Source organism: Salmo salar, chromosome ssa09 (genome assembly GCF_905237065.1).
Source record: "Salmo salar chromosome ssa09, Ssal_v3.1, whole genome shotgun sequence".
Lineage (NCBI taxonomy): Eukaryota > Metazoa > Chordata > Actinopteri > Salmoniformes > Salmonidae > Salmo > Salmo salar.
The window spans coordinates 88,251,313-88,275,975 of NC_059450.1; the positions used below are offsets into that span (position 1 = coordinate 88,251,313).

The 24,663-nt window shown below is 46.3% G+C and overlaps 1 protein-coding gene across 1 annotated transcript in view; it reads left to right on the forward strand.

Moving 5' to 3' along the window:
• The first annotated feature begins 10,530 nt into the window (after positions 1–10,530).
• The window catches only part of LOC106612152 (serine/threonine-protein phosphatase 2A 55 kDa regulatory subunit B beta isoform), a 19,614-nt gene continuing 5,481 nt past the window's right edge, over positions 10,531–24,663 (forward strand). Inside the window, exons 1-5 of the mRNA XM_014213078.2 lie at positions 10,531–11,283; positions 17,882–17,979; positions 18,322–18,487; positions 19,852–19,964; positions 23,150–23,327. Of these exons, the coding sequence (XP_014068553.1) occupies positions 11,214–11,283; positions 17,882–17,979; positions 18,322–18,487; positions 19,852–19,964; positions 23,150–23,327 (625 nt within the window). The 5' untranslated portion in view covers positions 10,531–11,213. The remainder of the gene's footprint in view (positions 11,284–17,881; positions 17,980–18,321; positions 18,488–19,851; positions 19,965–23,149; positions 23,328–24,663) is intronic.

Genomic DNA, 24,663 nt, shown 5'->3' on the forward strand with positions numbered 1-24,663 from the left:
GACTATATAGTGAAAACAATAGTGGTCCTAAAACAGAACCTTGAGGAACACCGAAACATACAATTGATTTGTCACATCCTAGGTACCCCCCCCAAATGCCCCCTACACTCCCTACAAAAATATGGTAAAAAAATCCAGTTGTTTCAATGTTTATTATACTACCAAGGTTGTCTTTGTCTTTGAACTCACAACATTGAGCCCAATGTAACCGTTGCTAATTATCACTCGCTTTGAGAAATACCGCTCACATGCTAGATGCACATACAGTCACTTCGCAATAGAAACTTTCTCCATTTTAAAAATATCTTTATCTGTATCATTCTTATTTGTGCTTATGAATTTACCATGTTAAGTGTGACTTTACTTCATTATTTGTTAGCTCACAAAATAAAGGGTTTGTTAAAGAACAGAAAGAAAGAGAGGCGCTAAGCTCCGTTTTTACAAGACCGGGCCAAGCCACAGCCTCCAAAGATCAGGCCAAGCCACAGCCTCTGAAGACCGGGCCAAGCCACAGCCTCCGAAGACCAGGCCAAGCCACAGCCTCTGAAGACCGGGCCAAGCCAAAAGCATAATTTGCAGTAGGGGGAGGTCCAATCATAACTGAGGATTTGAGTAGTACTGTGTGGTGTAAAGTCACAGAAAGCCTGTAGCTACTGGTGGAAAAATCATTTCCAATCCATCAAATTCATAATTCTGTGCACGTGTGTGTGTGTGTGTGTGTGTGTGTGTGTGTGTGTGTGTGTGTGTGTGTGTGTGTGTGTGTGTGTGTGTGTGTGTGTGTGTGTGTGTGTGTGTGTGTGTGGACAGCTTGCCATGTCCCAAATGGCACCCTATTCCCTACTTAGTGCACTACTTTTTGGAAGGGCTCTGTTCAAAAGTTGTGCACTCTATAGGGAAAAGGGTGTCATTTGGGACTTAGAAAACAATCTTTATGATCTTCATTCTCCTAATGAGAAATAAACAAGAAGTATCAGCCTCTCCAGTTCAGTCCATTAACCCTTCTGTTACAGCGTGTTGTGGATCCTGAACTGTATTGAGACAGAGAGGAGCGGAATGATGACCACGTTTAATCATCTTAATGGTCCAATTACACAGACAGCTGTCGTTGTGCTGCATAGCAATGGTTGCCGCTTTATCGTCAGTTACCTAGCAACAAGAGAGGTTACATACAGAGCCTGCTGCAGAATAGCTGTACTCATACAGCAATGACTACATTAAAATTGAATAAATGTGTCACTTTTTTTGCTGTTAACTACATTCTGACTGTAAAAGAGGTGTGTGTGTGTGTGTGTGTGTGTGTGTGTGTGTGTGTGTGTGTGGTGTGCTGGTGTGTTTATGCATGCAAGTGTGTGCATAGCCTAAACATGTGTCTGTTAGTGTGCCCTCGAGGTCAGATAGGCTAACATACTGGTATTTCCATAGGGAATCATTTAAATCGACCAGTTTTTCTAGAAAAGGTTTCCACTAATCATAGAACATCCATCAATTTAAATTAATTCATTAATGGAGGGTGGACGGAGGGAGCATTAGAAAAAGGGGGAGACAGAGAGAGAGAGATGGAGGGATGGAGCATTTGAAAAAGGGGGGGAGAGAGAGATGGATGGAGAGAGCATTAGAAAAAGCGGGAGAAAGATGGAAGGAAAGGAGCATTAGAAAAAGGGGGAGAGGGAGAGATGGAGGGAGGGAGCATTAGAAAAAGGGGGAGAGAGAGAGAGATGGAGGGAGCATTAGAGCGAGAGAGGAATAGAGCAAGATTTGTGACCTGTTGCCACAAGAAAAGGGCAACCAGTGAAGAATAAACACCATTGTAAATACAACCCATATTTATGTTTATTTATTTTCCTTTTTGTACTTCAACTATTTGCACATCGTTACAACACGGTATATATACATAATACGACATTTGAAATGTCTTTATTGTTTTGGAACTTTTGTGAGTGTAATGTTGACTGTTAATTTTTTTGTGTTCATTTCACTTTTGTTTATTATCTACTTCACTTGCTTTGGCAATGTTAACATATGTTTCCCATGCCAATAAAGCCCCTTAAATTGAATTTGAGAGAGAGAGAGAGAGAGATGGAGGGAACAGAGAGAGAAGAAGAGAAAGGGGGAGAGAGATGGAGGGAACATTAGAGAGATAGGAAGAGAAAGGGAGAGAGAGAGAGAGAGATGGAGGGAACAGAGAGAGAAGAAGAGAAAGGGGGAGAGAGAAGGAGGGAACATTAGAGAGATAGGAAGAGAAAGGGGGAGAGAGAAGGAGGGAACATTAGAGAGAGAGGAAGAGAAAGGGGGAGAGAGAAGGAGGGAACAGAGAGAGAAGAAGGGAACAGAGAGAGAAGAAGAGAAAGGGGGAGAGAGAAGGAGGGAACAGAGAGAGAAGAAGAGAAAGGGGGAGAGAAGGAGGGAACATTAGAGAGATAGGAAGAGAAAGGGGGAGAGAGAAGGAGGGAACATTAGAGAGAGAGGAAGAGAAAGGGGGAGAGAAGGAGGGAACATTAGAGAGAGAGAGACGACATGAAGAGTAAACCCTGCTGTTAGTGACCTACGCCCTTCAGGCGTGATTTAATACACTCAACCACAACTACACATCCATATTTTTATCTACCCCCCGTCCCGTCCCCCCCGACCAGACCAACTACCTGGCTGAACGGACCTAAAGAGGGAGAAAAGGGAAGGAGAGGAGAGGAGAGGAGAGGAGAAGGTGTAAGGGGAAGAGGGGAGGGGGGGGGGGGGAGAGGGGGTGTTAGGGGAGTGAGAAGGGGATTCATTAGAGAGAGAGAGAGAGAGAGAGAGAGAGAGAGAGAGAGAATGAGAGACGGAGGGAGCATAGATGGGAGAAAATCTTAGAGACAGGGCTAGGTGGAGGGGAGAAAAGCTTAGAGACAGGGCTAGGTGGAGGGGAGAAAAGCTTAGAGACAGGGCTAGGTGGAGGGGAGAAAAGCTTAGAGACAGGGCTAGGTGGAGGGGAGAAAAGCTTAGAGACAGGGCTAGGTGGAGGGGAGAAAAGCTTAGAGACAGGGCTAGGTGGAGGGGAGAAAAGCTTAGAGACAGGGCTAGGTGGAGGGGAGAAAAGCTTAGAGACAGGGCTAGGTGGAGGGGAGAAAAGCTTAGAGACAGGACTAGGTGGAGGGGAGAAAAGCTTAGAGACAGGACTAGGTGGAGGGGAGAAAAGCTTAGAGACAGGGCTAGGTGGAGGGGAGAAAAGCTTAGAGACAGGACTAGGTGGAGGGGAGAAAAGCTTAGAGACAGGGCTAGGTGGCATCTGCCTCTAACCCTAGGAAGCTCTTTGCCACCTTCTCCTCCCTCCTGAATCCTCCTCCCCCTCCCCCCCCTCCTCCCTCTCTGCGGATGACTTCGTCAACCATTTTGAAAAGAAGGTTGACGACATTCGATCCTCGTTTGTTAAGTCAAACGACACCGCTGGTCCTGCTCACGTTGCCCTACCCTATGCTTTGACCTCTTTCTCCCCTCTCTCTCCAGATGAAATCTTGCAACTTGTGATGGCCGGCCGCCCAACAACCTGCCCGCTTGACCCTATCCCCTCCTCTCTTCTCCAGACCATTTCCGGAGACCTTCTCCCCTACCTCACCTCACTCATCAACTCATCCTTGACCGCTGGCTACGTCCCTTCCGTCTTCAAGAGAGCGAGAGTTGCACCCCTTCTCAAAAAACCTACACTCGATCCCTCCGATGTCAACAACTACAGACCAGTATCCCTTCTTTCTTTTCTCTCCAAAACTCTTGAGCGTGCCGTCCTTGGCCATTCTGCTATCTCTCTCAGAATGACCTTCTTGATCCTAATCAGTCAGGTTTCAAGACTGGTCATTCAACTGAGACTGCTCTTCTCTGTGTCACGGAGGCTCTCCGCACTGCTAAAGCTAACTCTCTCTCCTCTGCTCTCATCCTTCTAGACCTATCTGCTGCCTTTGATACTGTGAATCATCAGATCCTCCTCTCCACCCTCTCCGAGTTGGGCATCTCCGGCACGGCTCACTCTTGGATTGCGTCCTACCTGACAGGTCGCTCCTACCAGGTGGCGTGGCGAGAATCCGTCTCCGCACCACGTGCTCTCACCACTGGTGTCCCCCAGGGCTCAGTTCTAGGCCCTCTCCTATTCTCGCTATACACCAAGTCACTTGGCTCTGTCATATCCTCACATGGTCTCTCCTATCATTGCTACGCAGACGACACACAATTAATCTTCTCCTTTCCCCCTTCTGATAACCAGGTGGCGAATCGCATCTCTGCATGTCTGGCAGACATATCAGTGTGGATGACGGATCACCACCTCAAGCTGAACCTCGGCAAGACGGAGCTGCTCTTCCTCCCGGGGAAGGACTGCCCTTTCCATGATCTCGCCATCACGGTTGACACCTCCATTGTGTCCTCCTCCCAGAGTGCTAAGAGCCTTGGCGTGACCCTGGACAACACTCTGTCGTTCTCAGCTAACATCAAGGCAATGACCCGATCCTGTAGGTTCATGCTCTACAACATTCGCAGAGTACGACCCCGCCTTACACAGGAAGCGGCGCAGGTCCTAATCCAGGCACTTGTCATCTCCCGTCTGGATTACTGCAACTCGCTGCTGGCGGGGCTCCCTGCCTGTGCCATTAAACCCTTACAACTCATCCAGAACGCCGCAGCCCGTCTGGTGTTCAGCCTTCCCAAGTTCTCGCACGTCACCCCGCTCCTCCGCACACTCCACTGGCTTCCAGTTGAAGCTCGCATCTGCTACAAGACCATGGTGCTTGCCTACGGAGCTGTGAGGGGAACGGCACCTCCGTACCTTCAGGCTCTGATCAGTCCCTACACCCAAAGAAGGGCACTGCGTTCATCCACCTCTGGCCTGCTCGCCTCCCTACCTCTGTGGAAGCACAGTTCCCGCTCAGCCCAGTCAAAACTGTTCGCTGCTCTGGCACCCCAATGGTGGAACAAGCTTCCTCACGACGCCAGGACAGCGGAGTCAATCACCACCTTCCGGAGACACCTGAAACCCCACCTCTTTAAGGAATACCTGGGATAGGATAAAGTAATCCTTCTACCCCCCCCCACCCCCCCCCCCCCCAAAAAAAACTATTGTAAAGTGGTTGTTCCACTGGATATCATAAGGTGAATGCACCAATTTGTAAGTCGCTCTGCTAAATTACGTAAATGTAAATGTAAAAGCTTAGATATAGGCCTAGGTGGAGGGGAGAAAAGCTTAGAGACAGGGCTAGGTGGAGGGGAGAAAAGCTTAGAGACAGGCCTAGTTGGAGGGGAGAAAAGCTTAGAGACAGGGCTAGGTGGAGGGGAGAAAAGCTTAGAGACAGGGCTAGGTGGAGGGGAGAAAAGCTTAGAGACAGGGCTAGGTGGAGGAGAGAAAAGCTTAGAGACAGGGCTAGGTGGAGGGGAGAAAAGCTTAGAGACAGGGCTAGGTGGAGGGGAGAAAAGCTTAGAGACAGGGCTAGGTGGAGGGGAGAAAGACTTAGAGACAGGGCTAGGTGGAGGGGAGAAAAGCTTAGAGACAGGGCTAGGTGGAGGGGAGAAAAGCTTAGAGACAGGGCTAGGTGGAGGGGAGAAAAGCTTAGAGACAGGGCTAGGTGGAGGGGAGAAAAGCTTAGAGACAGGGCTAGGTGGAGGGGAGAAAAGCTTAGAGACAGGGCTAGGTGGAGGGGAGAAAGACTTAGAGACAGGGCTAGGTAGAGGGGAGAAAAGCTTAGAGACAGGGCTAGGTGGAGGGGAGAAAAGCTTAGAGACAGGACTAGGTGGAGGGGAGAAAGACTTAGAGACAGGGTTAGGTGGAGGGGAGAAAGACTTAGAGACAGGACTAGGTGGAGGGGAGAAAAGCTTAGAGACAGGGCTAGGGGGAAGGGAGAAAAGCTTAGAGACAGGGCTAGGTGGAGGGGAGAAAAGCTTAGAGACAGGGCTAGGTGGAGGGGAGAAAGACTTAGAGACAGGGCTAGGTGGAGGGGAGAAAAGCTTAGAGACAGGGCTAGGTGGAGGGGAGAAAGACTTAGAGACAGGGCTAGGTGGAGGGGAGAAAAGCTTAGAGACAGGGCTAGGTGGAGGGGAAAAGACTTAGAGACAGGGCTAGGTGGAGGGGAGAAAGACTTAGAGACAGGGCTAGGTGGAGGGGAGAAAAGCTTAGAGACAGGGCTAGGTGGAGGGGAGAAAGACTTAGAGACAGGGCTAGGTGGAGGGGAGAAAAGCTTAGAGACAGGGCTAGGTAGAGGGGAGAAAGACTTAGAGACAGGCCTAGGTGGAGGGGAGAAAAGCTTAGAGACAGGGCTAGGTGGAGGGGAGAAAGACTTAGAGACAGGCCTAGGTGGAGGGGAGAAAAGCTTAGAGACAGGGCTAGGTAGAGGGGAGAAAGACTTAGAGACAGGCCTAGGTGGAGGGGAGAAAAGCTTAGAGACAGGGCTAGGTGGAGGGGAGAAAGACTTAGAGACAGGACTAGGTGGAGGGGAGAAAAGCTTAGAGACAGGGCTAGGTGGAGGGGAGAAAAGCTTAGAGACAGGGCTAGGTGGAGGGGAGAAAAGCTTAGAGACAGGGCTAGGTGGAGGGGAGAAAAGCTTAGAGACAGGGCTAGGTGGAGGGGAGAAAGACTTAGAGACAGGGCTAGGTGGAGGGGAGAAAGACTTAGAGACAGGACTAGGTGGAGGGGAGAAAAGCTTAGAGACAGGGCTAGGTGGAGGGGAGAAAAGCTTAGAGACAGGGCTAGGTGGAGGGGAGAAAAGCTTAGAGACAGGGCTAGGTGGAGGGGAGAAAAGCTTAGAGACAGGGCTAGGTGGAGGGGAGAAAAGCTTAGAGACAGGACTAGGTGGAGGGGAGAAAGACTTAGAGACAGGGCTAGGTGGAGGGGAGAAAAGCTTAGAGACAGGACTAGGTGGAGGGGAGAAAGACTTAGAGACAGGGCTAGGTGGAGGGGAGAAAGACTTAGAGACAGGGCTAGGGAGCGGGAAACAGAGAGACCTGTCGAAGCGACAAGGGAAAGAGGCTGGGCAAAACAGGGTGAGGAAAGCAGTGGAAAAGGGGAGTGTAGAGATAAAAGAGAGGCAGGACCTGTGTCATTTAAGCAGTTGCGTTGATCTGAGGTTTTGGCTTACACACTTTCATTAAACAGTCACATTTTCTGCTTCTGCTTTTCACTGCCTTTCCTTAATCTCTCTTCTCTCTCTCTCTCTCTCTCTGTCTCTCTCTTTATCTTTCGCTCTCTCTCTCTGTCTCTATCTCTTGCTCTCTCTCTGTCTCACTCTATATCTGGCTTTTGCTATTCTCTCTTTTAATGTATTCTCTCTCTCTCTCTCTCTTTCTCTCTGTCTCACTCTCTCTTTTAATGTATTCTCTCTCTCACTCTCTCTTTTAATGTATTCCCTCTCTCTTTACCAAAGCCACCTGCGTTCTACCCACTTGCCACTTCCCAAGTGGACCCATAATCGTCCAACCGACCAGCCTTCACTCCACTAACCCTGCTACTTCCACTGTCTCCCAGAGCTTCTAATTCATTTCAATCTAATCCTGTTGTTATTCAACTGACACACAGAAGACTTGAGTCTTTGTTAGTAACAATCCATTACTTAACACAATTGTCAGTCCTCCTGTTTAAATAATGATAAAGATGTCCTATTTCAGTGGAGATGCTCCACTGACCACTCAGATAGATCGTAATCTGAAGATAGGTGGCTTTGAACAGAGATTTTCTTTAGAAGAGCAGGAGAGTGTAAATATGTAACCATTCTTCTTCACATCAGAACACAGAGGATCCCAATGCTCCAGTTGGCTTCATTATAGCTCTGCATGGGTAATGCACTGTAATCTATTCAGTAGAGTGGTGTGTTTGTGTGTGGTGTGCGTGTGTGTGTGGCATGGATAATGCACTGTAATTATTCAGGTGGAGGCTGGGGGGCTAGTGGGGTGTAAGATAGTATGTGTAGGAGGCAGAGGAGATGTTTCAGGTATGAAAAGTATCTCTCCCACAGCCACATGTCCATTAGCACTAAAGCAGGGAATTGTATGTGCAAATGTCAACAAGATCTCACGGTTTGACCAATTTCCCTTCTGATTCTGAAGTGTCTACACATTTCTCCAATGTCAAATTTCGAAGCGCTGCTGCAGACGTCAACATCCGTGGTGTTTTGGACACCCTGGGTTGCTCCTCCTGCTGCTGCTCCTCCTGCATTCATTCTGAATGGTTAAAGCTGCAAAATATGTACTTTTTGGGGGGCGACCTGACCAAATTCACATATAAATGTGAGTTATAGATCTGCCATTCTCATTGAAAGCAAGTCTAAGAAGCAGTAGATCTGTTGGCTTCCCTATGGCTCAGTTGGTAGTGCATGGTGTTTGCAACGCCATCATGGTGTGTGCAATGCCAGGGTTGTGGGTTTGATTCCCATGGGGGGCCAGTACAACAAAAATAAATATGAGATGTATGCATTCACTACTGTAAGTTGCTCTGGATAAGAGCGTCTGCTAAAATTTAAAAAGTGTACTATTTCTATGCCTCCCGTTCTTAAGTTTCATTTTTGCGTCTTTCACTTTCGGTTTTGTACACCAGCTTCAAACAGCTGAAAATCCAAATATTTATGGTTATGGAAAATATATTTCACAACGGTTTAGATGGTACAATGATTTTCTACACTATACTTGCTTGTTTTATCACATTAACTGAAATTAAGCAAACTATTAGAATTTTAGCAACCAGGAAATGGCTGAGCGATTTCTGCACAGTGCATCTTTAAGTTAATGTTTGGGATAGGGTTAAAACAACAACCACAACAACAACAACAACAACAACAACAACAACGCCCTAGCAAAACACAAGCCTACTTGATGGTAATAGTGCTCACCGTTGCCCCAATGGGCGGGTTTCAAAGGCATCTCCCGACGTCCTTGGGACAATTTTGAAGTAAATCTTGAGCGACCTGGCTGCAAATGGGGCCATGGATTACATTGACAAAATGCAGACACACACACAAATGCCCAAACACATGCGCACACACACAAACATGCACGTATACGCATACATACACACACATACACACACACACACACACACACACACACACACCACACACACACACACACACACACACACACACACACATTGGGGGATTATAAAGGGTAGTGTGTGTGTGTGTGTGTGTGTGTGTGTGTGTGTGTGAGGGAAAGTCCCAGTGGTGATTGATATTAGATCCAGAAAGACCCGGCACCAATGGCATCTCAACTTCATCTAAATAATCAGACTGGTTGCTGCACTCATCCTTCATCATCTCTCTCTCTCTCTCTCTCTCTCTCTTCCCCTCTCTCTCTCCCTCTCTTCCCATCTCTCTCTCTCTCTTCCCCTCTCTCTCTCTCTCTCTCTCTCTCTCTCCCTCTCTCTCTCTCTCTCTCTTCCCCTCTCTCTCTCTCTCCCTCTCTTCCCATCTCTCTCTCTCTTCCCCTCTCTCTCTCCCTCTCTTCCCCTCTCTCTCTCTCTCTTCCCCTCTCTCTCTCTCTTCCCCTCTCTCTCTCTCTCTCTTCCCCTCTCTCTCTCTCTTCCCCTCTCTCTCTCCCTCTCTTCCCATCTCTCTCTCTCTTCCCCTCTCTCTCTCTCTTCCCCTCTCTCTCTCCCTCTCTTCCCATCTCTCTCTCTCTCTCTCTCTCTCTCTCTCTCTCTCTCTCTCTCTCTCCCTCTCTTCCCATCTCTCTCTCTCTCATCTCTCTCTCTCTCTCTCTCTCTCTCTCTCTCTTCCCCTCTCTCTCTCTCTCTCTTCCCTCCCCTCTCTCTCTCCCTCTCTTCCCATCTCTCTCTCTCTTCCCCTCTCTCTCTCTCTCTCTCTCTCTCTCTCTCTCTCTCTCTCTCTCTCTCTCTCTCTCTCTCTCTCTTCCCCTCTCTCTCTGTCTCCTCTCTTTCTGTCTCTCTCTCTCTTTATCTTCCCCCTCTCTCTTTCTCTCTGTCTTTTTCTTTTTATTCCCTCTCTCTCTCTCTCTGTCTCTCTCTCTTTTTCCCCTCTCTCTGTCTTTGTCCCTCTTCCCCACTTCCCAACTATCCTGATCCATATCTGTCATTCTCAGTCTCTCCCTCTTCCCCACTTCCCAACTCTCCTGATCCATATCTGCCATTCTCAGTCTCTCCCTCTTCCCCACTTCCCAACTCTCCTGATCCATATCTGCCATTCTCAGTCTCTCCCTCTGCCCCACTTCCCAACTCTCCTGATCCATATCTGCCATTCTCAGTCTCTCCCTCTGCCCCACTTCCCAACTCTCCTGATCTGTCTTCCTCTGTATCTTTAGCCTCCCCTCTCACCTTCATCACTCTCTCCCCTCAATGTATTCCTCTCTCTCCTGCTGTCTATAGGCCTACAACTTTAACATGTATTACCTAAATCAGTGAGCCCGTTCCTTACTGTCACCCGGGGAAAACATATATACTGGAACTGTACAATGTCATTCATTCATAATTCATGATTTCCTAACTGGCCATTGGCAGTAGGCTGCACTGTGGCGGTTGGAGTAAACGTCACAGCGAGCGTTCAAAACGCGTTTGCCGCGTGTAGTTTTGAAGATCCAGGCTGCGGCAATCTGTATTGGGAGGAGCTGGTGCTAAAGCGGCGCGTCAGTACCAGCGGCAGGAATACAGCCGAGTCCATATGCGCATTAGAGTTCCTTCTGTTCGAGGAGAGAAGACGAAGAGGACTTTGCTTGGTTAACGAAAGGAAGGAAGAACGCGAAGTGGTACTCAACCGAGGAGGCTGGCAGGGAAACGGTGGAATGATTTTAGCCAGTCAGGCTTGACGCATAATCCTACCCCCGCCCCAGCCACACTGTTCGTTAGAGAGAGTCTTGCCTGCTTCAACTCAAATCCTCACCAGAGTAGATTTACGGAGGACTGCTGTCTGATTCACACGCCCGCATACCTACCTGGGAAAGGCAGTGCCTTTGACCCATTCCACTGCATAGCAGAGGAGGTGACACTATATGAAGACATTTTGTCCGTTTGAAATTACATAGGCTATTTTCGTCTTTTTTATTTTAAAGACACAATTGGAAAGCTCTGTCGTTCCACTACTTAATGCGCACCGAGACGTGGACGGAAGTTGCCAATATGGCTATTTGATCGTTCCGTTATAGCTACCGGAGAGTTGGAGTGATGATGACAGCGCTCCCGCTGGTCTCGCGGCCCGCCTGCTGCTGATGGTAACGTCTAGGATGTCTTTTAACGGTCTCAGGATCCAGAACCAACCGATTTATCAATGGAGGAGGAGAGTGACACCCGCAAGATCAACAACAGCTTCCTACGCGACCACAACTATGCCACTGAAGGTATGCAGCGAAAAGCAAGCTAGACTATTCTTCACCACATATGTACAATGCTCGGTTTATTTCATACAGTATGTAGGGTAGCCTACACCGCTTGTACTTTAAAGAAGACCGAGTATTCCGCATATCGGTCATGATGAGGGATTGATTGACTTATCCCCATCAGAAGAATACTTTGTGACATTATAGTGTCCCGACCCGGACACTCATCGATCTTGCGTGGTGTCATGTAGACTACCGATTGTTTCGGATGCGCATTTATGGAGAGTGGCGGTCTACTGGTCTGGCCTACTCCCTACCCACTGGGCACAAACTGGTTGAATCAACGTTGTTTCCACATAATTTCAATGGAATTACTTTGAGCCAACGTGGAATAGACGTAACATTTACCTCTGTGCCCAGAGGGGAGTCTCTCCTGCTCCATATTTAGAAACTGATAGAACAGATCTAGATATCTGTTTCACTGGCTGGCCAGACTGAATGAATGGTACGTGAAGCGGCCCTGAATGAGTCAGTAAATATACTGTGTGTGTGTGTGTGTGTGTGTGTGTGTGTGTGTGAGAGAGAGAAAGAGGGGGGGGGTATCTGTGAGGTTGGATCATTCTAGAAAGTCTGACTGGATTCAGCACCATGGACAGAGTACAGCCTCCTACAGTGCTGTATTTTAGCCCAGTTCCTGGCTGTCTGTCTCTGTCTGGCTAATTGATTAGTCCAGTGATTTACTGATATCATTAAGTCCCATCGTTAGCCTGATCTAATTAACGATAGCCCAGTCACTGATCACGTCTATTGATTAACCAGGACTAACTGAAAATATACAGTATGTTTCTCTTTCTCTCTCTGGACAAACATGAGACCTCTATAGACCGACAGACAGAGAGGGGGTGGGTAGGTGGGGGTTAATCCAGGTGATAAATGAAGGCTGTATCTCCTCAGCTTTAGAGGCCTGTCTGTTTCGTCCCTGTGGGGAGCTCACATGGAAGAGCCCTGTCTTTGTGTTTTTATAGCTTCAATTTACAGTTGAACATCAAGCCTAATAACTCACTATAGAGACTGTGTGTGTGTGTGTGTGTGTGTGTGTGTGTGTGTGTGTGTGTGTGTGTGTGTGTGTGTGTGTGTGTGTGTGTGTGTGTGTGTGTATATATATATATATATATGCGTGTGTGTATATGTGTGTGTACGTGTGGTCTAAGGGTTTTACCGCACTATAGTTCAGTCTGCATCAGGGATCAGCCGGTAAGTGTCTGTGTTCAGTCTCCTCTCTGGCCTCTCACATCATAAATCCACTATACTAGACACCCACATTTATTGTTGTTTCATTGTCCAGAAGTTCTTTCATTGGACATGTATACCATGTGCATCCCGTACATACCACTAATAACACTAGAAATGAAGTCCAAGCTAAGGTCAGATCAGGTGTTGGTTATATGTATGACCTTTCATTTGCACCAATCCCATGCCTCAGTGGGTTGTGGGGGTGCTGTCCAAGAGGTGTTCCCATAGGGACCCATGTGATCATAATACCATAATGACTTGCAGGAGGTCAAACTGTAAATGTGATTTTGCAGGTTGAGAGAAGAAGAAACATCCTATCATCAATAACTCGTTGTCACCGTGTTCTTGAAATGTCTCTGGTACATTCTACTAATACTGTTCTACTGCTTTTCAGTTCGTCAACATGGGGTGGACTGCGAGATGGAATTTATACTTTTCCCTGCAAAGTGGAGACAGATAGAAAGCCTATGTGTTCATTTCATCACTCTGGGTTGGAAAGAAAGGCCTCCAGGGGCTGTGAAGACTGAGCAAAGGATCCTGGGAAAAATAGAAAATTAACATTCCAGCTGATTTGCATTCAGAAGCATACAGATGACATGTTGCTAATAGTGATAGGATGGATGGCGCCTCGCTGTGTGTGTGTGTGTGTGTGTGTGTGTGTGTGCAGTGTGGGGTTAATGGACTGTGACACTTCTGCTACATGTCTTCATATCACCTCTCACACACACACATCCATCCACCCCCCACACACACTCAGACACACACAAACACACTCAGACACACTCAAACACACAGACACACACAAACACACTCAGACACACATATACACACTCATACATACTCATACACACTCAGACACACACATACACACTGACAGACATACTCAGACAGACACACACATACACACACATACACACTCAGACACACACAAAACTTGAAAGAATTAAAATTCGAGGAATGGAAGAACATATTTTGAAGGAGATTATTGTAATTATTTTCCAAATTCCAGTCTGAAGGAGAATCGTAGCTTTCAGAAATGGGGTCAGAATATTTTGTAGCTTAATTAAATCATTCAAACGCCAAATACATATGAAGAGAAAATTATCAACAAAAATCAACACTATAGACAACCACCATAGTGATAGAAACCACACTATATACAACCACCATAGTGATAGAAACCACACTATAGACAACCACCATAGTGATAGAAACCACACTATATACAACCACCATAGTGATAGAAACCACACTATATACAACCACCATAGTGATAGAAACCACACTATATACAACCACCATAGTGATAGAAACCACACTATATACAACCACCATAGTGATAGAAACCACACTATAGACAACCACCATAGTGATAGAAACCACACTATAGACAACCACCATAGTGATAGAAACCACACTATGTACAACCACCATAGTGATAGAAACCACACTATATACAACCACCATAGTGATAGAAACCACACTATATACAACCACCATAGTGATAGAAACCACACTATAGACAACCACCATAGTGATAGAAACCACACTATATACAACCACCATAGTGATAGAAACCACACTATAGACAACCACCATAGTGATAGAAACCACACTATAGACAACCACCATAGTGATAGAAACCACACTATATACAACCACCATAGTGATAGAAACCACACTATATACAACCACCATAGTGATAGAAACCACACTATATACAACCACCATAGTGATAGAAACCACACTATATACAACCACCATAGTGATAGAAACCACACTATAGACAACCACCATAGTGATAGAAACCACACTATAGACAACCACCATAGTGATAGAAACCACACTATAGACAACCACCATAGTGCTAGAAACCACACTATAGACAACCACCATAGTGATAGAAACCACACTATATACAACCACCATAGTGATAGAAACCACACTTTATACAACCACCATAGTGATAGAAACCACACTATATACAACCACCATAGTGATAGAAACCACACTATATACAACCACCATAGTGATAGAAACCACACTATATACAACCACCATAGTGATAGAAACCACACTATAGACAACCACCATAGTGATAGAAACCACACTATATACAACCACCATAGTGATAGAAACCACACTATATACAACCACCATAGTGATAGAAACCACACTATAGACAACCACCATAGTGATAGAAACCACACTATATACAACCACCATAGTGATAGAAACCACACTATAGACAACCACCATAGTGATAGAAACCACACTATAGACAACCACCATAGTGATAGAAACCACACTATATACAACCACCATAGTGATAGAAACCACACTATAGACAACCACCATAGTGATAGAAACCACACTATAGACAACCACCATAGTGATAGAAACCACACTATAGACAACCACCATAGTGATAGAAACCACACTATATACAACCACCATAGTGATAGAAACCACACTATATACAACCACCATAGTGATAGAAACCACACTATATACAACCACCATAGTGATAGAAACCACACTATATACAACCACCATAGTGATAGAAACCACACTTTATACAACCACCATAGTGATAGAAACCACACTATATACAACCACCATAGTGATAGAAACCACACTATAGACAACCACCATAGTGATAGAAACCACACTATATACAACCACCATAGTGATAGAAACCACACTATATACAACCACCATAGTGCTAGAAACCACACTATAGACAACCACCATAGTGATAGAAATGTTTAGAATTGATCAAAGGGCCAGTCTAAATTAATAAACAGGGCCGAATCTGTCCCGCGGGCCGCCAGTTGAATAGCCTTGATATAGGGTGCCATTGGGGCTGTAGCAACATTACCTTTTCTCTGTGACGTGGAGGCAGGGAGCTGGGGTAGCAACATGACCTTTTCTCTGTGACATGGAGGCAGGGAGCTGGGATAGCAACATGACCTTTTCTCTGTTACATGGAGGCAGGGAGCTGGGGTAGCAACATTACCTTTTCTCTGTGACATGGAGGCAGGGAGCTGGGATAGCAACATGACCTTTTCTCTGTGACATGGAGGCAGGGAGCTGGGGTAGCAACATGACCTTTTCTCTGTGACGTGGAGGCAGGGAGCTGGGATAGCAACATGACCTTTTCTCTGTGACATGGAGGCAGGGAGCTGGGATAGCAACATGACCTTTTCTCTGTGACATGGAGGCAGGGAGCTGGGGTAGCAACATGACCTTTTCTCTGTGACATGGAGGCAGGGAGCTGGGATAGCAACATGACCTTTTCTCTGTGACATGGAGGCAGGGAGCTTTCATCCTACTGGATTGACAGAGATTTTTGTCCCTTTAAATTTACCCATCGGAACAATGACCTTAATATTTAAACTGGGATGACATGTAATCTATATGTAATATCTCTCACTCTCACTGAGCCCCAGCCCCAATGTCCATTTCTTTCTTTCTTTCTATAGCTCCTTCTACCAGCCTCCTCTTGTTTGTGTGTGTGTGTGCGTTCATGTACAGCTAATGGTCCTGTGTGGCTCAGTTGGTAGAGCATGGTGTTTGCAACATCAGGGTTGTGGGTTCAATTCCCACGAGGGGACCGGTACGGAGAAAAAAATGTATGCATTCACTACTGGATAAGAGTGTCTGCTAAATGACTAAAATGTAAACTAACTACAGCTCTCCCTTTGCTCTCAGTCTTGGCTTGCATATTAGTTTCGTTAGAGCTGTCGTGAACAAACCAGTTGGATGTTGAGAGACGTATCCATCTCTTGGTTGTTTAGATGTAGAGCTGTAGTCTATCCTAAATCCAGGCAGATCAGATGCATGTGTTTCAGGAGGAGGAATCTCAAAGGTGTTACAGTCTAGAAACCCAGAAGCTTGATGTGAGAGATGTATTGGTTTTAGCTCATTTCAGTGGCTGAGGAGCCAAATGCACTGGACTGATGTCTATAAGCTTGGCTGTGAAACAATGTGACTTGAATGTGTGCATCAGTTGAATTCTGTCATAAAGTAGTGTCTTTATAATCTCTCTGTCTGTGGATCGAAGATGTCTGGTTTCATGTACTAATGACTTGAGAGGAAAACATCTAGGTCCTTTAGGGATCACTTCCCCACTATGACTCCTGTGGGATAGGAGCTGCTTAATTCATGTAGAGAGGAAAACATCTAGGTCCTTTAGGGACCACTTCCCCACTATGACTCCTGTGGGATAGGAGCTGCTTAATTCATGTAGAGAGGAAAACATCTAGGTCCTTTAGGGACCACTTCCCCACTATGACTCCTGTGGGATAGGAGCTGCTTAATTCATGTAGAGAGGAAAACATCTAGGTCCTTTAGGGATCACTTCCCCACTATGACTCCTGTGGGATAGGAGCTGCTTAATTCATGTAGAGAGGAAAACATCTAGGTCCTTTAGGGACCACTTCCCCACTATGACTCCTGTGGGATAGGAGCTGCTTAATTCATGTAGAGAGGAAAACATCTAGGTCCTTTAGGGATCACTTCCCCACTATGACTCCTGTGGGATAGGAGCTGCTTAATTCATGTAGAGAGGAAAACAATAGCACTGATCGTGTGATGATAGAATGCTGTAAATCTGCTACACAACTGATGAGATTGTGATGAGTTACTGATGAGATTGTGATGAGTTACTGATGAGATTGTGATGAGTTACTGATGAGATTGTGATTGTGTGAGGATTGTTAAGTTAATTAACAGGCTGATGGCCAGACTATTTTAGTCTGATGATTGGGGTGAATTAGATGAAATAACACAGTCGGTTTCAGACCGTCGTTTAACCCACATCTTTTACCCATATTTCTCCTTTTATCTGGGTTACCAGAGCAACCCGTTTTCCGAGATATTCTGCTCTTAAAATACGTTATGCTATCATCTTTAAGGCAAGCTGAGCAGGTTTCATTATATTTTTGGTAAATGGAAAATGGGTGAAAATGAGTTTTCAGAAAAAATATTATTTTAAGATGTAGCAAATGCTTGTGTCTCTGTGCAGCTAACTTTAATCTCTGTGTAAAAATATATCTGTGTTACTTTATTCCTGTGGTACATTATCCCTGTGGTACATTATCCCCGTAGTACATTATCCATGTGATACATTATCCATATGTTGCATTATCCACATGGTACATTACCAACGTGATACATTATCCATGTGTTGCACTATCCACGTGGTACATTATCCCTGTGATACATTACCCTTGTGTTGCATTATCCTTGTGGTACATTATCCCTGTGGTACATTATCAACAATATAGCTGGTAATATTAACTGTGTATGTGTTTTGTTTTAGCTGACATCATCTCCACGGTGGAGTTTAATCCTTCGGGGGAGCTGCTGGCCACAGGGGACAAAGGAGGAAGAGTGGTGGTCTTCCAGAGAGAGCAGGGGGTAAGAAACACACACTCTCTCTCTTTCTCTCTCTTTACCTCTGTATCTCTCTCCCTCCTTCCCCTCATCTCTGTCTCCCACCTCTCTCTCCCCTCTCCCTCTACCCAGAAAGTATAACATGTCTTAGCTGTGTTTCTCTCCCCCTGTCTCTTCTGCCCTCCTCCTCTCTCCTTCCAAACTAAGAGTCAGCCCCAGCGGCGAGGGGATTATTTTATTTACGCTACCTTCATATCAACCTGTGTGTTCCTCTCCCTCTCCTCTCTCCCTCTCTCTCTCCCTCCCTATCGCTCTCCCTCTCTCCCTCTCTCTCTCCCTCCCTATCTCTCTCCCTCTCCACCCCAGACTAAAAGCGAGCCCCAGAGGCGAGGGGAGTATAATGTGTACAGTACGTTCCAGAGTCATGATCCAGAGTTTGACTACCTGAAGAGTCTGGAGGTAGAGGAGAAGATCAACAAGATCAGATGGCTGCCGCAGCAGAACGCTGCCTACTTCCTCCTCTCCACCAACGGTGTGTGTGTGTGTGTGTGTGTGTGTGTGTGTGTGTGTGTGTGTGTGTGTGTGTGTGTGTGTGTGTGTGTGTGTGTGTGTGTGTGTGTGTGTGTGTGTGTGTGTGTGTAGGGGTTAGAAGCAGTAGAACCATAGCCAGAGGAGCTCCATCTGGTCGTGTGGCCCTGCTGTGTGTGTCCATTCATACGTGTGTGTGTTGTGTGTGTGTCTTCATACATGGGTGTCCGTGCATGAGTGTGTGTTCTGCTGTTGCATCCATGCGTGAAGTTCTCAATCGGCAAGGATTCTGCTGGTGGCTTTGGCTCAGTCAAGCAGAACACACACATATCTAATATGCTAGAGGCAATGAAGAAAACATTAAGAACACCTTCCTAATATTGAGTTGCACCTCCCCCACACACACCTTTGCCCTCAGAACAGCCTCAATTCATCAGGGCATGGACTACAAGATGTCGAAAGCGTTCCACAGGGATGCTGGCCCATGCTGACTCCAATGCTTCCCACAGTTGTGTCAAGTTGGTTGGATGTCCTTTGGGTGGTGGATCATTCTTGATACACACACGAAACTGTTGAGTGTGAAAAACCCAGCAGCGTTGCAGTTCTTGACACACTCAAACCAGTGCACCTGGCACCTACTACAATACCCCTTCAAGGGCATTCAATCTTTTGTCTTGCCCATTCACCCTCTGAATGGCACACATACACAATCCATGTCTCAATTGCCTTAAGGCTTAAAAATCCTTCTTTAAGGTGTCTCCTCCCCTTTATCTACATTAATTGTGACATCAATAACTTTCACCTGGATTCACCTGGTCAGAGCAGGTGTACAATATACAGTATGTACAGAATCTGTCTGGACCATTATTTCTATCCCAGTGGTTACCTACAGTACACCTGGTTTTACTGAGTCACCTGTTGATTAGTATCTGATCCTCCTATCACAGCAATTATAACATCACTATGTCATCTCTATGACCACTGTTATAGGCAACACCATCCAGGCTGGCATCAGTCCATCACTGTGACAGATTGAACCCCAGACGCAGCTCACACCTCCCACACTCACCGTAGCATGGTGCTTAATACTCTCTCTCTCTCTTTCTTTCTCTTTCTCTTTTATCTCTCCCTTTCTCTCCCTCTCCCTTTCTCTCTCTCTCTTTCTGTATTTCTCTTTTATCTCTCCCTCTCCCTTTCTCTCCCTCTCCCTTTCTCTCTCCCTTTCTCTCTCTTTCTCTTTCTCTTTTATCTCTCCCTCTCCATTTCTCTCTCTCTCTCTTTCATTCTCTCGTTCTCTCTCTTTTTTTTCTCTCTGTTTCGGTCTCTCCCTTTGTGTTCGGTGTGGGTGGTGTGTGTGTGTGTGTATAGATAAGACAGTGAAGCTCTGGAAGATTCGTGAGAGAGACAGACGACCAGAGGGATACAACCTGAAGGATGAAGACGGACGAATCAGACACCCATCCACAATCACCTCACTACGGGTGAAAACACACACACACACGCACGCGCGCAAACACACGAACAGACGCACACACACGCGCATGCACACAGACTCACACACAGAGTATCTGGACAGGATAATACTAGGTAATACGAGTTAATATATCATTGTCCCGAGGGATCCCAAGATGAGAATGATGTTGTTTGATACCACTGACATGAATACTTTATGAACGAGGGATATATAAAGCAAATGGTTATGTTTCAGTCTTCTGGCAATATACAATATTCCTCTCCCAAATAAACTCCTAGAATTCTGGCTATTCCAAATGACTTTGCACATTGAATATGCAGCTCATTTCTCTCAGGACAGGTGTATTTCTCATGGCTCCTTATCACTAAGAGAAGAATCCGTTTTTCAACACTCTGGAGAATCATTTAGATGACAGATCTCATGTGCTCCGTCAGCACTGACAGACGGCTCGGAGGAGGGACGGAGGGAGAGACTGATCGATATGTGCACTGAGATGAATGCGATGAAGAGGATCACCTCTCTATATCTCTCTTTCACTCTCCCTTCTTTGCAATCCCATCACCCAGCCAACCATATTCTTTAATTCTCACACAGAGAATCCCGGTTCAATCAAATCAAACTTTATTTGTCACCTGCTCCGAATACAACGTGTAGACCTTACCGTGAAATGCTTACTTACAAGCCCTTAACCAACAGTGCAGTTCAAGAAGAGTTAGGAAAATATTTACCAAGTACACTAAAGTAAAAGAAAATAAGAAAAAGTAACACAATAAGAATAACAATAACGATGCTACATACAGGGGGTACCGGTACCGAGTCAGTGTGCGGGAGTACAGGTTAGTGGAGGTAATTTGTACATGTAGGTGAGGGTGAAGTGACTATGCATAGATAATAAACAGCAAGTAGCAGCAGTGTACAAAGGGGAGGTGGGGGTCAATGTAAATTGTCCGGTGGTGATTTGATTAATTGTTCAGCAGTCTTATGGCTTGGGGACAGATGCCGTTGAGGAGCCTATTGGTCCTAGACTTGGCGGTAGCAGAGAAAACAGTCTATAACTTGGGTGACTGGAGTCTCTGACAATTTTTTGGGCTTTCCTCTGACACCATCTATTATATAGATCCTGGATGGCATGAAGCTTGGCCCCAGCGATGTACTGGGCCGTTCGCACTACCCTCTGTAGCGCCTTACGGTCAGATGCCGAGCAGTTGCCATACCAGGTGGTGATGCAACCAGTCAGGATGCACTCCATGGTGCAGCTGTTGAACATTTTGAGGATCTGGGGACCCATGCCAAATCTTTTCAGTCTCCTGAGGGGGAAAAGGTTTTGTCGTGCCCTCTTCATGATTGTCTTGGTATGTTTGGACCATGATAGTTCGTTGGTGATGTGGACACCATGGAACTTGAAACTCTCGACCCGCTCCACTTCAGTCCCGTCGATGTTAATGGGGGCCTGTTCAGCCCACCTTTTCCTGTAGTCCACGATCAGCTCCTTTGTCTTGCTCACATTGAGGGAGAGGTTGTTATCCTGGCACCACACTGCCAGGTCTCCGACCTCCTCCCTATAGGCTGTCACATCATTGTTGGTGATCAGGCCTACCACTGTTGTGCGTCAGCAAACTTAATGATGGTGTTGGAGTCATGTTTGGCCACGCAGTCGTGGGTGAACAGGGAGTACAGGAGGGGACTAAGTACACACCCCTGAGGTGCCCCAGTGTTAAGGATCAGCGTGGCAGACGTGTTGGCATGCATCTATTAATGGCCTCTCTCTCTCTCTCTCTCTCTCTCTCTCTCTCTCTCTCTCTCTCTCTCTCTGTCTCTGTCTCTCAATTCAATTCAATTTAAAGGGCTTTATTGGCATGGGAAACATATTTTAACATTGCCAAAGCAAGTTAAATAGACAATAAATAAACCTGAAATAAATAATAAAAAATTAACAGTAAACATTATAGAGACATTTCAAATGTCATATTATGTCTATATACAGTGTTATAATGATGTGCAAATTATTAAAGTACAAAAGGGAAAATAAATAAACATAAATATGGATTGTATTTACAATAGTGTTTGTTCTTCACTGGTTGGCCTTTTCTCTTTCGCTCTCTCGCTCACTCTCTTGCTCGTCTCTCTCGCTCGCTCTCTCTTTCTCTCACGCTCTCTCTGTCTCTCTCTCTTCTCTCCTATCTTCTACTGTACTGTATGTCATATACCATAATGGATGACAGCTGTGTGTCTCTACAGTCTGTTTGACATCGCAGAGTTGGGAATAGTAGAGTGTGGCTGTTACCGAGGTTGAAAGGCATGGGGGGAGAATGCAGTGTAGTGTGAGTGTGGTTCCTCTGTAGGCTCTCCCTGGCTCCTCAGTCCTAACACCAGCTCACTAGGTCCTCCCTGGCTCCTCAGTCCTAACACCAGCTCACTAGGTCCTCCCTGGCTCCTCAGTCCTAACACCAGCTCACTAGGTCCTCCCTGGCTCCTCAGTCCTAACACCATCTCACTAGGTCCGCCCTGGCTCCTCAAGCTTAACACCAGCTCACTAGGTCCTCCCTGGCTCCTCAGTCTTAACACCAGCTCACTAGGCCTGCTGCTATGGCTCCTCAGTCCTAACACCAGCTCACTAGGTCCTCCCTGGCTCCTCAGTCTTAACACCAGCTCACTAGGCCTGCTGCTATGGCTCCTCAGTCCTAACACCAGCTCACTAGGTCCTCCCTGGCTCCTCAGTCCTAACACCATCTCACTAGGTCCTCCCTGGCTCCTCAGTCTTAACACCAGCTCACTAGGCCTGCTGCTATGGCTCCTCAGTCCTAACACCAGCTCACTAGGTCCTCCCTGGCTCCTCAGTCCTAACACCAGCTCACTAGGTCCTCCCTGGCTCCTCAGTCCTAACATCAGCTCACTAGGCCTGCTGCTGTGCTGTCTACCACTACATTAAAGTGGAGACATACAGTACATGAAGTCATATGAAAAGATGTGTACGTGTGTAGCAGAGACTGAATGGCTGTATAGAACCAGGCGTTCACGGTGTATTGAAATAGAAAGAGCCCTCAAGGTATTCATAGTCAATCTGTGAATGCTCTCGCAGTCTTAGATTCTATGATCTGTGATACAATGAAGTTTTATGATATTTAAGTGATATATTCCTGAGGTCACAGAGTCAGTCATGTGATGTGAAAATATGTGCTCCCTCCCTGCCAGGTGCCTGTCCTCCAGAACTCAGATCTGATGGTGGAGGCGACAGCGCGGCGTGTGTTCAGTAACGCCCACACCTACCACATCAACTCCATCTCCGTGAACTCTGACCTCCAGACCTACATCTCCACAGATGACCTCAGGGTCAACCTGTGGAACCTGGAGATCACTGACCAGAGCTTCAGTATCCTTTCACCTTTACCCCTTAACCCCATACTAACATACCCTCTGTCATTGTTTATCTGTCTACAGTCGTGGCCAAAGGTTTTGAGAATGACACAAATATACATTTTTACAAAGTCTGCTGCCTCAGTTTGTATGATGGTAATTTGTATATACTCCAAAATGTTATGAAGAGTGATTAGATGAATTGCAATTAATTGCAAAGTCCCTCTTTGCCATAAAAATGAACTGAATCCCAAAAAAGCATTTCCACTGCATTTCAGCCCTGCCACAAAAGGGCCAGCTGACATCATGTCAGTGATTCTCTCGTTAACACAGGTGTGAGTGTTGACGAGGACAAGGCTGAAGATCACTGTCATGCTGATTGAGTTCGAATAACAGACTGGAAGCTTCAAAAGGAGGGTGGTGCTTGGAATCATTGTTCTTCCTCTGTCAGCCATGGTTACCTACAAGGAAACACGTGCCGTCATCATTGCTTTGCACAAAAAGGGCTTCACAGGCAAAGAAATTGCTGCCAGTAAGATTGCACCTAAAGCAACCATTTATCGGATCATCAAGAACTTCAAGGAGAGCGGTTCAATTGTTGTGAAGAAGGCTTCAGGGCGCCCAAGAAAGTCCAGCATGCGCCAGGACCGTCTCCTAAAGTTGATTCAGCTGCGGGATCGGGGTACCACCAGTACAGAGCTTTCCCAGGAATGGCAGCAGGCAGGTGTGAGTGCATCTGCACGCACAGTGAGGCGAAGCCTTTTGGAGGATGGCCTGGTGTCAAGAAGGGCAGCAAAGAAGCCACTTCTCTCACGGAAAAACATCAGGGACAGACTGATATTCTGCAAAAGGTACAGGGATTGGACTGCTGAGGACTGGGGTAAAGTAATTTCCTCTGATGAATCCCCTTTCCGATTGTTTGGGGCACCTGGAAAAAAGCTTGTCCAGAGAAGACAAGGTGAGCGCTACCATCAGTCCTGTGTCATGCCAACAGTAAAGCATCCTGAGACCATTCATGTGTGGGGTTGCTTCTCAGCCAAGGGAGTGGGCTCACTCACAATTTTGCCTAAGAACACAGCCATGAATAAAGAATGGTACCAACACATCCTCCGAGAGTAACTTCTCCCAACCATCCAGGAACAGTTTGGTGACGAACAATGCCTTTTCCAGCATGATAGAGCACCTTTCCATAAGGCAAAAGTGATAACTAAGTGGCTCGGGGAACAAAACATCGATATTTTGGGTCCATGGACAGGAAACTCCCCAGACCTTAATCCCATTGACAACTTGTGGTCAATCCTCATGAGGCGGGTGGACAAACGAAAACCCACAAATTCTGACAAACTCCAAGC